Genomic DNA, 15,964 nt, shown 5'->3' with positions numbered 1-15,964 from the left:
TCCCCCCCCTCTCTTCTTTCTCCCCCCCCTCTCTTCTTTCTCCCCCCCCTCTCTTCTTTCTCCCCCCCCTCTCTTCTTTCTCCCCCCCCTCTCTTCTTTCTCCCCCCCCTCTCTTCTTTCTCCCCCCCCTCTCTTCTTTCTCCCCCCCCTCTCTTCTTTCTCCCCCCCTCTCTTCTTTCTCCCCCCCCTCTCTTCTTTCTCCCCCCCCTCTCTTCTTTCTCCCCCCCCTCTCTTCTTTCTCCCCCCCCTCTCTTCTTTCTCCCCCCCCTCTCTTCTTTCTCCCCCCCCCTCTCTTCTTTCTCCCCCCCTCTCTTCTTTCTCCCCCCCCTCTCTTCTTTCTCCCCCCCCTCTCTTCTTTCTCCCCCCCCTCTCTTCTTTCTCCCCCCCTCTCTTCTTTCTCCCCCCCCTCTCTTCTTTCTCCCCCCCCTCTCTTCTTTCTCCCCCCCCTCTCTTCTTTCTCCCCCCCCTCTCTTCTTTCTCCCCCCCCTCTCTTCTTTCTCCCCCCCCCTCTTCTTTCTCCCCCCCTCTCTTCTTTCTCCCCCCCTCTCTTCTTTCTCCCCCCCTCTCTTCTTTCTCCCCCCCTCTCTTCTTTCTCCCCCCCTCTCTTCTTTCTCCCCCCCTCTCTTCTTTCTCTCCCCCCCTCTCTTCTTTCTCTCCCCCCCTCTCTTCTTTCTCTCCCCCCCCTCTCTTCTTTCTCTCCCCCCCCTCTCTTCTTTCTCCCCCCCCTCTCTTCTTTCTCCCCCCCCTCTCTTCTTTCTCCCCCCCCTCTCTTCTTTCTCCCCCCCCTCTCTTCTATCTCCCTCCCCCTCTCTTCTATCTCCCTCCCCCTCTCTTCTATCTCCCTCCCCCTCTCTTCTATCTCCCTCCCCCTCTCTTCTATCTCTCCTCCCCCTCTCTTCTATCTCTCCTCCCCCTCTCTTCTATCTCTCCTCCCCCTCTCTTCTATCTCTCCTCCCCCTCTCTTCTATCTCTCCTCCCCCTCTCTTCTATCTCTCCTCCCCCTCTCTTCTATCTCTCCTCCCCCTCTCTTCTATCTCTCCTCCCCCTCTCTTCTATCTCTCCTCCCCCTCTCTTCTATCTCTCCTCCCCCTCTCTTCTATCTCTCCTCCCCCTCTCTTCTATCTCTCCTCCCCCTCTCTTCTATCTCTCCTCCCCCTCTCTTCTATCTCTCCTCCCCCTCTCTTCTATCTCTCCTCCCCCTCTCTTCTATCTCTCCTCCCCCTCTCTTCTATCTCTCCTCCCCCTCTCTTCTATCTCTCCTCCCCCTCTCTTCTATCTCTCCTCCCCCTCCTCCCTCTTTCTTTCTCTCCTTCCCCCCCCCCCCCTCTCTCCCCGACCCACATGACCATGGTGGTGATGCATGTAAGCCGGCTGTTTGACTGCAGGGGCCATCTTGGCTAGTGTGGCACTGTCCTCATCCAAGGCACATACTATCTTGTTCTTTCTGTCCCACCTGCCATCCATCCCCTGCAGGCAATCATTCGTAGATATCTATACATGTCACTAAAAATGCATATGATTGGGCTGTTCCATTTAAAGGCTGGCTAGGGTCTGCAAATGAAAACTGACCCAGCCGGAGTCCTTTCATTTTTACCTGCCCCTGACCTGACCCGACCACTGGGATGTTCAGTTAACCTAGTTTCCGTTTTTCACTTTTTAAGCTTGTACAGATAAGCAACAAAAACTGTAACTGGACTTGAAAGGTTGTTTAAAAGGCACATTAAAATTGGAGCTACGTACCGAAGGTGATAGTGCGTGTCCAACCCGACCTGAGCCCGAATGCTGGACCCGGAAGAGCGACCTGACCCCGAGACACGTTGTCTGTGTCGGGTAGCCATGCTGTGGTTCCATTTGGCCGTATTCATGTGGTTTCATGTACCTTTATTCTGAAAAGTCAACGAAAGAGTGGTGGGAATTGGAAACATATAGAAATGCTCAACACGCAGAGCTTAAATGCTCAGCATTGAGGGTTTTGGCTGTGGCCTCGCCCGGCAATCTGTGGCTTGTTTCTGTAGCACGTTCGGCCGCTTATGGCAGGGCAAGAACTTTTGACACCAAAACTGATGCCAAGAGTGTCCAATCTCAGCAGGAATGTGGTGTCAATCAAACCCAACCAGGGTAGCCTATTGGTTGCAATAGTTCCTGACCAACCTGGTGTTTTTGAATAGCTTTTTATTGACTACTTTGCAGCAATTCAGCTTTGCTCACTTGATGTCCTCGTTCATCTTTTGTTCCATCAGTGAATTGCATAATTAACTGTTCACAGTTTGCTTTTCTTACAGGCTTTTCCAAATTATGTAAGACATGGTATGTTGAGTGGCCTTGATTTGTGTACCAGCAAGTACTCATCTTGTCAGTTTGTTGAGATCTGACTCCTCTAGAATATCTACCTCCATTGGAGTATTGTGTCCTATTCTGGTCACCACTTGAGGGAAAAGGTCAAGGCCTTAGAGAGGTTGCAGAGGAGATTTGCTAGAATGGTACTTGAGTTACGTGATGAGACTGGAGAAGCTGTGATTGGTCTTCAAGCAGAGCAGGTTAATGGAAGATTTAAGGCATTGAAGTGGATGATCAGCCATGATAATATTGAATGGCAGGGCAGGTTTGATAGGCTGATTGACCTACGTTCTCCAATGTTCTATTTTCCTATGTTATTAGAGCATTCAAAATGCGGAAGGACTTTGGTAGAATAAGTAAGGGGAAACTGTTGCCACTAGCGGGAGGGTCAGTAACGAGAGGAGACACATTTAAATTCATTGGCAAAACACTTAGGCAATTAGTTTTGTTTTTAAAGACAGCAGAAGGGTGGTAGTAGCAGATTCAGTAGTAATGTTGAAAAAAGAATTGGATAAACACTTGAAAAGAAAAAAACAATGGCAGGGCTATGCGGAAGGAGCAGAGGATTGGGACTATTTGGACAGCTTTCAAAGAGGCGACACAGACATGATGGGCTGCGTGGTCGCCTATGGGATGTAAGTTGGGGAGAGAAGGAACAAACACATTGGCTGTAGAGGACTTATTTTTCTGACTGTGCTGGAAGATGCTGTCTTTTCCCTCAGTTACTTACTCAAAAGGAACAGCTGAGATTGGCAAACCTTCCCCACCCCCACCCCCCTCACCCCCACCCCTCAGATAGAATGACCGAGTGCAATCTGTGCCACATTGCGCATCCAATAGACATCACAACGACCCTTTCACCCTTGCCGTCCCATTGTGAAAATCCGATACCTGCAAAGAATTAGTGAACCATTTTGTCAATGCTGAGTGCTGGTGGCCTTGAGGGTGGGGGGACCTGCGGAGTGGGTGGGGGAACATGTTGCTTATCCTGCATGCTCATGGCATAGAAAGACAATATGACCATCCCCAGTGACTATGAACACAGTCTGACCCGGTGGTTAATTCAGCTCCCTTGTGCTGTTATATTGACAGGACCACTGAAGTAGTCTAAGTTAATTATTATGTCGCTACTGCTGCTTATAATCTTCCATCAGACTCTGCAACTTCTTGAAGTCACTTACTCTTCCTTTGTTGAGTGCTATCGCCAATCAAAAAGACAATTTGAATAACTCTGTAGAAAGAGATGGCTTGCCCACTTTTCAACTGTCCATTTGAACACATCAGGATGATGGTAAAAGTGCATTTTTGGCAGATCAAATTTTAAGATTACTGCATGAATTTATTTCTCTTTATTTGTCATGGTTTATTGGAAGAAAATATTACTTTTGTTCTTCACATGCCGTCCGTTCTTGGTGCATGTTCGAATGTCTGCGTGCCGGAATGTATTTGTCCTCCTGTCAGGTTTTGGCCCTGAGTGGTGGCCCCAAGCTCTGGAATTCCCTCCCTCAACCTTCCACTACCTCAACTCTAAATGTCACTCCTTAAAAACCTACTTCTGACCAACCTTTTGGTCACCTGTCCTGATATCTCTATGTGGCTCTGTGTTGAACTCTGTCTGATGATGCTTCTGTGAAGTGCCTTGGAATGTTTTATTATGTTAAAGGCGATATACAAGTGGAAGTTGCTGTTAGCCTCCAGACTGAAATAAAGCCAGGATCGATGTGTCAAACTTTCTGTAGTCCAGTAACGCTGCTGATGCTGGCCAGCTTTTAATGACCGATGCTATTTGAGAGAAATCAAGTCAAAGGGGGTTATCCATTCGGTCTGTGGCCTACAATCAAGAAAGTATCATGTCAATCTGAGGTGGTGTCTGTGTTGCACTGCCTCGTGTTGGATGATCCACTATTTGTGATGGTGAGGGGAAAATCTCAATGAATTGGAACTTGACCATAATATGAAATTTTTAGTTGTTGATGAAAGGACCTCACTCTTTACTTTGAGCTGATCTGATTTCCTCATCAATAGTCATTCCTTGAATAGTAAAGCATTAAAATTGCTCCTAGCCTTTTCTAGGCTCAATTTCTAGATTGCAGTAAAAATGATGGCTGCAAAGTTGATGCTTAATAGGGTCACTGCATAAGTGAATGCGTTCAGTGGTCCTCTTAATGATGTACTGGCCAATATTTATTTCTCATCCAACGTCATTTAAAAAGCAAATTATCTGTTAATCTATCACATTGCTGCTCGTGGGACCTTGCTATGCTCAAATTGGCTGCCGCATTTCCTACATTATAACAGTGACTGCACATTATCTGAATGCAATTCTATTATGGGTAGCTGAAGTACTTATTGTGTTGATGCCTGATATAAGAATACAGTAGAGGTTGTTAGGAATGCATCATTGCTGCTATATTCATGAGGTATTTTAGTGTCTCACACTGGGATTAATGGCATTAATTACCAAAGACGATGGGGCACTGATGAATTGTGCATTACATTGTGTTGTGGTAGTTTAGAGTTTAGTTTAGAGATACAGCACTGAAACAGGCCCTTCGGCCCACCGAGTCTGTGTCGACCATCAACCACCCATTTATACTAATCCCATATTCCTACCACATCCCCACCTGTCCCTATATTTCCCTACCACCTACCTACACTAGGGGCAATTGCTAATGGCCAATTTACCTATCAACCTGCAAGTCTTTGGCATGTGGGAGGAAACCGGAGCACCCGGAGGAAACTCACGCAAACACAGGGAGAACTTGCAAACTCCACACAGGCAGTACCCAGAATTGAACCCGGGTCACTGGAGCTGTGAGGCTGCGGTGCTAACCACTGCGCCACTGTGCCGCCCTGCATCTCTCACCATTCATCAAAATAATATCTGGGTAAGCTGCTTTAATTGTTTGTGATGCTTTCTTTGGGAGTGGGTGGTCTAATTGACATTTTCTTCTCTTTGGCGGCTGGGGTGGAATCATAACGAGTTAATGAAAGTCTAAGCTTGTGCAGTACAAATGAGCGAATGGTGAGAAGTCAGGAGAGAACGATAATTAGTCGGCCAAATTGTCTCTTCTACAGAGGGAAGGAATGCACAGAGGGTTATATCACTCCCAACAGTTTGTGAAACTGTACCACAGACAATTTAGCAGTTTCATTACTCAAAAGCAAAATCCAAACCTTAAATCAAAAACTGGCTGTCAACTCGGTGAGGGATGCACAGCCCCATAGTGTAAAAGGCAGTTTGATGTATTTATAAATTATACCAGCTGTTACAATAAATGTGAAATTAAGTATATGCCATTAGATTGTGCTGCTGGGAAGAAAGTTTCATATTCATTGAGATTTTTAGGAATGGATTAAGAATGTTTTCTGGTACTGGCTGTTGGAAGTTGAAGTATGAATACACGATTATCCTAATCTTCTATATCCTGACCAATATTTATCCCTTAACATCATACACATTTTCTGATCATTATCTCATTGCTGTTTGTGGGTGTTTGCTGTTTGCAATTTGGCTGCCGCATCTACTACATTGCAATAGTGACAACACTTCAGATGTACTTATTTGCTATAAAGTGCTTTGGGATGCCTGAGGTGATGAAAGGCGCTAGATAAATACAAGTCTTTAATCTGCGTTTTTCAGTCACTGAGTTTAAGCTGCCTTTATCTCCCACAGTCAACCATTAACATTAGGATACATGGTTTGGATTTTTTTTTTAAACGCTGTTGGTCTGCGACACCCATTTTGGGTTTTCCTGACTGCTTGTCAGGAACCAGTAAATTCACTCTTCCCACAGTGATCATGGTCTAAGGATAAGAATTGGCTATTTAGGACTGAGTTGAGAAATTTCTTCACTCTGGTTCCAAAGATTCACAGCCCACCTTGATTCCAGAGGGCTGTGGATGCTCAGTCGTTGAGTACGTTCAAGACTGAGATTGATAGATTCTTGGGCATTTCGGGAATCGAGGGATATGGGGATTGGGCAGGAAAGAGGAGTTGATGCACAAGTTCAGTCATGATCTTATTGAATGGTGGAACAAGCTTAAGGGGACTTATGGCCTTCTCCTCCAATTTCTTATGTTCTTGGTAGCGGTGCCCATTTAGAGGTGACTACCAGCATTACAATGCCCGAATGATATCACTGCACATTGGACAAAATGTCATGGCCAGTCTACATATGGGCAGTAAAGAACCCCATGGTGCAGCCAGTCTGGAGGCAGTCTAACCACACTGAATTGATAAAGCAGGAGTGCAGTTAGGTCAGTCTCCCGAGACCCAGCTCTGATGGGAAAGCAGCTTTAGCAGGCTTGTCCCTGTAGCGCACCAGAGGATTATTCTGCTTGACGCTGAGATACCTGCATTTTTATACATTATGATCTGCCGGCTGGTTTGCCTCTTGCATCTGCTCTCAGCTCTTGGGGTCTGCGTGATCTTATTCCTTAAAAGGACAGTGTTTAGTTTCTGAATAAAATGTTGCAACAATATATTGAGTCAACACCTCATAAAATAGATTGCAGAATGAGGCCATTCGGCCCATCATGTCTGTGCCGGCTCTTTGTGAAAGAGCTATCCAATTAGTCCCATTTCCTCATAGCGCTGCACATATTTCATTTTCAAGTATTTATCCAATTCCCTTTGAAAGTTACTGTCGAATCTGCTTCCACCACTCTTTCAGGCAGAGCATTCCAGATCATCATAACAGAGTGAAAAAAAATTCTCCTCATCTCTTTCCCCCACTCCAGCTTTTTTTGCCAATTATTTAAAAGGTGTGCTCCTGATTACTGACCCTCCAGCCAGTGGAAATATTTTCTCCCTATCTATCAAAGTCGCTCATGGCTTTGAACAGCTCCATTAAATGTCGAAAAGCTTAATTTGATTGCAATATATATATAAAAATGTATAGATGTGTGTTTATATGCATTTAATATGGGTATATTATATGCATAGTGCTGGAAGTAAACAGCAAATATTCCTATTGAAAAGTTTAATGGAATAAAATAAAAGCCTTCTATCCCAGGGTTGTTTCTTACAGACCCTGCACTTAGCTTTGAAGTGTCCGGGGAAGCACTCTCATCAAACAGGGAATCTGCACACCACTGGAATAATGGAGGTGAATGAGACCGAATGGAGCAGCAGTGATAGTGGCTGTTCCTGATCTGGCGAGTGCTGTAGTTAATTACAATTTGTGGCTCAGTTAGTAACACTTTCTTTTCACCCCCCACCTGAGCCAGAAGATCGTAGATTCAAGTCCCACTTAAGAGACCTGAGCACATATTCCAGGCTGGCATTTCAGTGTACTGTGACACTGTCGGAGGTGAGACGATGAACTGAGGTTATTTTTGTCCTCGTGCAAGAATGGATAAGATCCTGTGACACTATTTGAAGTTACGACTCCAGAGCAGGGACATTCTCCTTGGTGCCCTGGCCAATATTTATCTCTCAAACAACATCACTAAAACAGATTATCTTGTCATTATCACGTTGCTGTTTGTGGGGCCTTGCTGTGCCCAAATTTGCTACTGCATTTCCTATATTATAACAGTGACTACACTTGCAAAATATTTCAATGGATTTAAATTTACTTTGGGACATCCTGAGGTTATACAAGGTGCTACATAAATGCAAACCTTTTATTTTCTTCTCTACCTTGAGCCTGGTCAGGATGGGGACCTGCTGCGGAGTGCTTTGAAGTAAGCAGCTGAAAGTGAGTACTTATCTCCCTGGAGAGGTTCCCAATGCAGGTTAGGTCCCTGTTCAGTTTAGCCCTGAATTAATAGCACATATAGCCTGATTGAATTGACTTCTTTCTCTTGGTCTCAGCATAGAAAGATGGGCTTAAAAACTCCTTTGCCCCCTTCTTCCCAAATAATGCCAACCCAAGCACCCAATCAATGACATCAGAAGCCTTAATGTCCTCATGTGTTGAGTATCCTGTCAGGACTATGAAAGAGAGGTCATACACCTGAAAATGAATGCTCGGGGAAGAAGGAAAAAATGTCAGCGTCTTTGAATGCCTTCTGCCAGAGGCTTGGGGCCAGGGTGCCTGACAAGAGTCATTAAGGAATGGAGTGTGGGCAATTTCCAACTGTGCCTGGAGGGAGCAGCACTGAGTGGCTGAGCTGTGGTTATAATGCCCTGTTTTGTGCTTTGTTTTGCAGTGTGTTCGGTCAGTGTCCTTGGAGAGAGCGACGTGATGCAGGAGTTCCTGGCTGATTCCAGCGAGGTAAGGCTGCGCAAAGGGAAGACTCGCTTAACAAGGTCCAGTTTTATTCAGAATTCAAAGATGGATATTTAACATGGGAACAGCAGTTGGCCATTCAGCCCCTCAAAGGGTGTTCCACCATTCAATTAGATCATGGCTGGTATGTATCGTAACACTCTTTTACCATTTGCTGTCGTTCCATATCCTTTAATAATACCCTTAACTAGCCAAAAAAAACTGAGTTGTTTACAATTGACCTCCCCTGCCCCTCCCCCAGCTTCAGTTTTTTGTAAGGGTTCCAGATTTCCACTACCCTTTGTGAAGAAGTGCTTCCTGACATCACCCTTGAACAACCTAGCTTAAATTTTAAGGTTCTGCTGCCTTGTTCTGGACTCTCCCACCAGAGGAAATAGTTTCTCTCTATTTATACTGTCAAATCCTTTAATCATCTCAAACACCTCAATTACATAAGTATGGAATTATTGCATTGCCACTTCCTTGAAAAGTGAGATGTGACAATTATTCCTAAACATGATACTGAAGTATTAAGCATTTTTCATAAATATGAAGCTGGGACTGAACATACATATGAATTGGGAGCAGAAGTAGGTCATTCCGCCCCTTTTAGTCTGCTCCGCCATTCAATAAGATCATGGCTGATCTGTTTACGTCTCGAATTCCACATTCCCATCTACCCTCGATAATAAATTCTTTTTAGGCAAGGGAATCAACTTACCTCCGTCTTAAAAAATATTCAATGACCCCGCTTCCACCACCTTCTGAGGCAGAGTTCCAAAGTCGCACAACCCTCAGAAAATATTCCAGGAGACCCAGTGGGCCGAATGGCCGTCTTCTGTGCTGTAAATGACTCTGACTCTAACTGCTGGTACAATTATGCAACAGACATTTGATCTCCAGATAAAGAAGGACCTGCAGCTTGTTTCCAATTCCCTGTTTTATTGATGTGTGGTCAAGTACTTTTGTCAAAGCTACTTAGCTGTGTCTGGTATAGTATAGGCATGATGTAGGCTAATGCATTGTTGGCACAACATAGAATCCGCCATAATCCTGCCGTGAGATGTGTCTCATTCACAGACTAATGCATCACAAAATGAGGCCATTCGGTCCACTGTGCTCTTTGAAAGAGCTATCCAATTAGTCTCACTCCCCTCCTCTTTCCCCTTAGCCCTGCAAATGTTTGACCTTTTAAGTATTTATTCAATTCCCTTTTTGAAAGTTCTTTAATCTGTTTCCACCACTCTTTCAGTCAGTGCATTCCAGATCATAACTTGCTGCATAAATGTTCCTCTCCTCAAGGTTCAAAGAACAAAGAACAGTACAGCACAGGAACAGGCCATTCGGCCCTCCAAGCCTGCGCCGATCTTGATGCCTGCCTAAACTAAAACCTTCTGCACTTCCGGGGTCCGTATCCCTCTATTCCCATCCTATTCATGTATTTGTCAAGATGCCTCTTAAACGTCTCTATGGTACCTGCTTCCACCACCTCCCCCGGCAACAAGTTCCAGGCACTCACCACCCTCTGTGTAAAGAACATGCCTCGCACATCCCCTCTAAACTTTGCCCCCCTCACCTTAAACCTATGTCCCCTAGTAACTGACTCTTCCACCTTGGGGAAAAAGCTTCTGACTATCCACTTTGTCCATGCCGCTTATAACTTTGTAAACCTCTATCATGTCGCCCTTTGCCACTAATTAGAAATCTGTGTCCTCTAGTTACTGATCTTCCTGCCAGTGAAAACACTAGTTACTCTATCAAAACACTTAGATTTTAAGGAATACAGAATGGCAGGTTGTTACATTCTTGGAGTATACAGACATTAATCCAATGCCCGAATGTGTGTCTAAAGGTGCTGCCTTCAGCATAAGGTAGTCATGTTTCGCTCAGACTGATCACACGTGCACAGAATGGAATGCAATGGTACTTTCAGTAGTTTCCTGATAACATCTGAGCAGTGCTCCTGTGCTTTACCTAATTGGTCTATTGGATTAGCTTATGGAGGCCATTGGGTCCAACCAGCACCTCCACAAAGATTTTACATGTTCCTGATGTCTGTGGAATGTATCAGAGTATATGTGAAGGATAAACTGCATTCAAAAGATGGAGATAACTATACCCAGGGAATGTGACTTTTCTTTTAAAGAAAGACTTGCCTTTATATAGCACCTTTCACAACTTAGGACATCCCAAAACACATTACAACCAATAAAGTACTTTTGAGTATAGTCACTGTTGTAATGTTGGAAACATGGCAGTCAATTTGTGAACGTCAAGGTCCCACAAACTGCAAAGTGATGACCAGGTTATCTGTTTAATGGCCAGGACACTGGGGAGGACTCCCTTGCTCTTCCATGAGATCTTTTATGTCCACTTGACATGTCTACTAAAGACTCATGCGAAAGGTGACACCTCTGTCAGTGCAGCACTCCTGCAGTACTGCCCTGGAGTGAGCCACGGCTGAAAGATTGGGCCACCACTGACACTGCACTTGAACTTCCTTGGATCATTTGCCCTGTATGGTGCACAAAGCATTAAAATCTTTGGTCCCTGTGTAATGCAGCAAGTGTGTGTGGCTGATGTACTTTATCTGGGATACTAGATAACTGCACAACTTCCCCTCCTTCAGCATGAATTGGTTCCACTGCTTCATGACTTTCCCTTCTGTACTGGGTATCGGCATGCACTAGCTGATAGTGAGACATGTGTACAAGCTTTACAGTACAGGGGGCTGTGAATAATTGATTTCTACCAAGTGTGTGATACTGAAGATCTTTCAGGTTAATTAACCTTCTGCCTTAGGGCTGTACTGATCAGTGTCTGGCACTGTTTAGTTCAATAAAGATCACCATATGTTTGGAGTTCTCAGTTTGGAGATGGAGGAGAGACACAGTGGGGAACCTATTTTCAGATTGCAGGAATCCTTTTTGCCACCATGAACTGTTCATGTAGTGCCTTTTGAAGAACAGAGGAAGCTGAAAATCTCTAGTTGAAGTTGGATTGAGCACTCTGATGTGATGTCCTGCCTCTTAAACGTCAATCTAATATCGGTACTGTGTTCAGCTACCATCAGTTTGTCTTTGCCCCATGATCTGAGGTCGGGGCACAGGTATCTCTTGGTGTCAAGCTGCAATTACTATCAAAGTCGATCCAAGTCATGTACAACCTGCTCCAGCAAACACTTGCACTGATACTACTGACTCCTTGAATCATATGTGCAACCAATCACAACATATTGACTGGCACTCAACATATGCAGATATGTGTGGAGTCTGTGTACTTGGGGTTAGAAGCTCGAAGATCATCTTATTGGCTGAGTAATGCATTGCTCTGTATGGTGAGAGGCTTATTTAAGGTTGTAAGGGCAAGAACCGAGGCAGAGGGAAAGGGAATGGCACAAGAAGGGAGACAGAAGTGAGCTGAGGGCGTTAAATCTGGAGACTGTGGGGAAGGCAGAGAAGCTAAATTGAATAGTAACAAAGGAGATAGATAAGCATCGATGGACTTCGAAGAGGAGCGAGAGATGGGAGCCAAGAGGCAAAGCGCACCAAGAAACTTGAGACCAGGTGGTAGGGGAGGATGTAAGGAGAGATGATCAGGAGAGGAGGAGAAATATTTGGGGTCAAAGATATGGGACAGAGGCGGGGTGAGTAGTGGTTGAGAAATAAGGAGGATAAGAACATGTTTATGTAATACTAAAAGTCAAAGCTCACATGGTCACAGTATGTAAGACTGTGGTGGAATATACCTTATCAAATTGCACTTTAACCATTGAGGTATGTTATGCTTAATACTCACAAGCTGACCTGCCATACAGCACTGTTGATCAGTGCTGTACATCTACCTGATTAAGAATAGTCCCACCAAAGGTCGGCCCTGGACGAGGGTGGATTAATTTTAAAAGTGTTCGGGAAATGCTGCGAATCTCGGATATTCAATAAAAACTTGGAGGATGCCCCTTGCGTATGGATGCTGATCTGAGCCTTGTTCTACTGAGTGGGAGCCAGGATGAAGAATACGCATCATTCCCAGCTACGCTTGTTTATATCCTCATGGCTGGTGTTGAGGGAGGCCTGGGATCAGGTGGCCTAATCTCTTGCATTCCATCTGTGGCACAAGTAGAGCAGGGCAGTGATTAAGAAAAGTAGAGTTATTTGTTCACTTACAAAGACCTACAGCAAGTCTGGTGGCCTTCCATTAGTTTATCTTGAGATCCTTAAATTGATGGCTTCAGCATTCATAATGCAAATCTCAACAAAGAACAGTACAGCACTGTTGAGTTTGTTTGCTTGAGATACATAATGGGTCCAATTTTCCAGTCAGCTGTAAATATTTCAGTCATCCTTTTGTCAGGAGCGATTGTTGCCAGCACAAAAACTGACAAACCAAGTAAATCCCCAAATTAAACTTGAGATGGTGTGTAGTGATTTCAGGGCTGTCTCAAAGGTATTTTGAGTCTTGTGGCTGTTGGTTCAGTGCAGGTGAATTGAACAGTCATAGTTATACAGCACAGAAACAGGCCCTTAGGCCCATCGTGTCTGTGCCGGCCATCAAGCACCTATCTATTCTAATCCCATTTTCCAGCACTTGGCCTGTAGCCTTGTATGCTATGGCATTTCAAGTGCTCATCTAAATACATCCTAAATGTTGAGGGTTCCTGCCTCTACTAGCCCGTCGGCTGGTGTGTTCCAGATTCCAACCACCCTCTGGGTGAAAAAACCTTTCCTCAAATCCCCTCTAAACCTCCTGCCCCTTACCTTAAATCTCTGCTCCCTGGTTATTGATCCCTCCGCTAAGGGAAATAGTTTCTTCCTATCTATCCTATCAATGCCCCTCATAATTTTGTATACCTCAATCAGGTCTCCCTCAGCCTTCTCTGCTCTAAGGGAAACAATCCTATCCTATCCAGTCTCTCTTCATAGCTGAAATGCTGCAGCCCAGGTAGAAAGATCCTTGAATGTATCAGAGAATGATATCTATGATGCCCTTAGCTGACCTGATGTGTGAAAAGCTGTCACCCTCAGGACAAATGCCACCTGCCGTGGCCAAGGTTGCTCACGTGTATAAGGGAAACTCAACAGTTGGTGTCCGAGATGGGGACTTGGATCTTTATTGGGAGTTCAGTGCCTGTAATATTTGATGTAGCTGCTGAAATAATATTCCATTCCCACCAATCTTCCTCAGATTAGGGAACTACGCAAGGTGTTTTCAGTAAGTGAATGTTCTAACAGCTGCATGTTTATCGTTGCATTCTTCCAGAGTACAAATGGGCTGTCAGATGTGGACCTGAGGATAGCCTTGCCTGACAGGAGCATTATCACAGTCACTGTGAAAAAGAACAGCACCGCAGAAGAAGTCTACAGGGTGAGTGAGTCATGGGTCAACATTCTGGCCAATCTCAATAAGAATGAAACTGACTGCAAAGCTCATGGGTTTTAGTTGGAGATGTTGGGCGACCATCGATGAATGCATTTAGCTTTTGTCTGGATAAACAGGAATCTCTAAAGCCATGAGAAGGAGCTCCAGTGGGGACAGACTGTAGTCAGCAGGGTTAGCATGACCAGTTTGATCAAACCTTTTGGATAAAGCCTCTGGAGGGAGGCGGGAGTGATGTGTTAACGTTCCCTCAATTGAAGATGGTGTCGTCTAGTAAATTTCCCATATTTGCAATTCAGTTTTTTAGAAAAATAATTTGGCTGGCTCGTTGTTGTCAATGCATCTCTCAACTAATTATCAGATCAAATCATTATAACGCAAACGGTATGAGGTTGGTCGTTAGTGTGTTGCAGGTCGTCTTTGCCAGGGGTATATACGTACTTTTAGAAACTAGATTGTAATCGAGTCATAAATAAAACTGTCCCGAAAATGATGGAAAAGCTCATCGGGTCATTCAAGAACTGCAGGCACAATAGGTGAATTCATGTTTTAGGCATGGGCCCTTTTTCACAATACAGATTAAAAGTATTATGTTCAGGTGGAATAATGGGGTGAAAACCAGAATTATGTGATACATATGTATTGTTCCTTCAAAGGTTAAGGACTGTGTACCTTAGCTCAGATACTAAGCAGAACTGATTGTTGATGTATTTAGAAAACTATTAGTGATCAGTATTTTGCGAGTTCACACTATCTCCAGACGTTTGAAGTAGCTTCTTCACCAAGCTTTTTGTTTTTTAAGTTCAGCATCATTCTCAAGAAATTATATTGTAAAATCATGAGATGCCTGGAACCATGGTTTTTTGTGCGCCAAGAAAAAACCTGATGAGATTTAATTTCATTTTTGGAATGTGGGTGTCACTGGCAAGGCTAGCATTTGTTGCCATGCCTTGTTGCCCTGAGAGGAGTTGGTGGTAGGTCTTTAAACCTTTTCATACAGCTGAGTGGCTTGCTAAGCCATTTCAGAGGACAGTTCCAAGTCAACCACATTGGTGAGGGACTGGAGTCACACACAGGCCAGAGCTGGTAAGAACAGTAGGTTTCCTTTCCTAAAGGATATTGGTGAACCAGTGTTTTTTTTTTAATGTGATGTGGAAATCACCATGACCATCTGAGCACTTTATAGTCACTTTTACCAATACTAGCTTTTTTTATTCCAAGGTTTTAAAATTGAATTCAAATTCCTAAACTGTCATGGCTCAATTGGTAGCAAGCTTCCAGGTTCAAGTCTCACTCCAGGGCTTGGGCACAAAAATCAAGGCTGACACTCCAGTGCAGTACTGAGGGAGTGCTGCACCAGCAGGGGTGTCGTCTGCTGGATGAGGTGTTAAACTGAGATCCCATCTGCTTGTTCTGGTGGATCAAGATCCCATTGCATTATTGCAAAGAGCAGCAGGGGAATTGGCCCCGGTGTCATGGCCAATATTTATCCCTCAATCAACATCACAAAAAGAGATTATTTGATCATTAACACATTGCTGTTTTTGGGAATTTGCTGTGTGCAAATTGGCTGCCACATTTCCTACTTCAAAAGTACTCCATTGGCTGTGAAATACTTTGAGACATCTGGTCGTGAAAAGCTCTATATAAATGCAAGACTTTTTTCTTTTTGTGGTGGAGTTTGAACTTGCATTCTCTAGATTGCTATTTCAGTAACATTCCTAAGTTATCGTACCCTTAAACTTGAGCACTATCATCGAGTTTAAGAATTGTTAAACTGAGACCGGTGCACACAGTTAACTCCTGCAGCTCATTAATTGTTAGGAGAACTCTGCTATTACATTGCAAATTGAAGTCTGATTTTTGTTCATCGAGTTGGCTGCACTCGGGGTGGAATATTCTCTATCCCATTGAAGATGACATCAAAAACTCCCAGATTAATTTTTCTGAAGCCATTTTGGTACATTGCTGCCCCCACAGCTAAACAAAAACCTGACCATGCATGTTAGTTCCTGTGTCAGAAGCCCATTTCT

The 15,964-nt window shown here is 44.3% G+C and overlaps 1 protein-coding gene across 2 annotated transcripts in view; it reads left to right on the top strand.

Annotated features, from left to right (window-relative positions):
• The window catches only part of LOC137350616 (sorting nexin-27-like), a 107,570-nt gene that overhangs the window by 75,232 nt on the left and 16,374 nt on the right, over positions 1–15,964 (top strand). For both annotated transcript variants that reach the window (XM_068015356.1, XM_068015357.1), the window contains exons 4-5: positions 8,497–8,561; positions 13,815–13,919. In XM_068015356.1, the coding sequence (XP_067871457.1) occupies positions 8,497–8,561; positions 13,815–13,919 (170 nt within the window). The remainder of the gene's footprint in view (positions 1–8,496; positions 8,562–13,814; positions 13,920–15,964) is intronic.

The sequence above is a fragment of the Heterodontus francisci genome, chromosome 35 (genome assembly GCF_036365525.1).
Source record: "Heterodontus francisci isolate sHetFra1 chromosome 35, sHetFra1.hap1, whole genome shotgun sequence".
Taxonomy (NCBI): domain Eukaryota; kingdom Metazoa; phylum Chordata; class Chondrichthyes; order Heterodontiformes; family Heterodontidae; genus Heterodontus; species Heterodontus francisci.
Note: the sequence above shows the minus strand (reverse complement) of the source record. Positions and strands in the feature narration are given on the sequence as shown.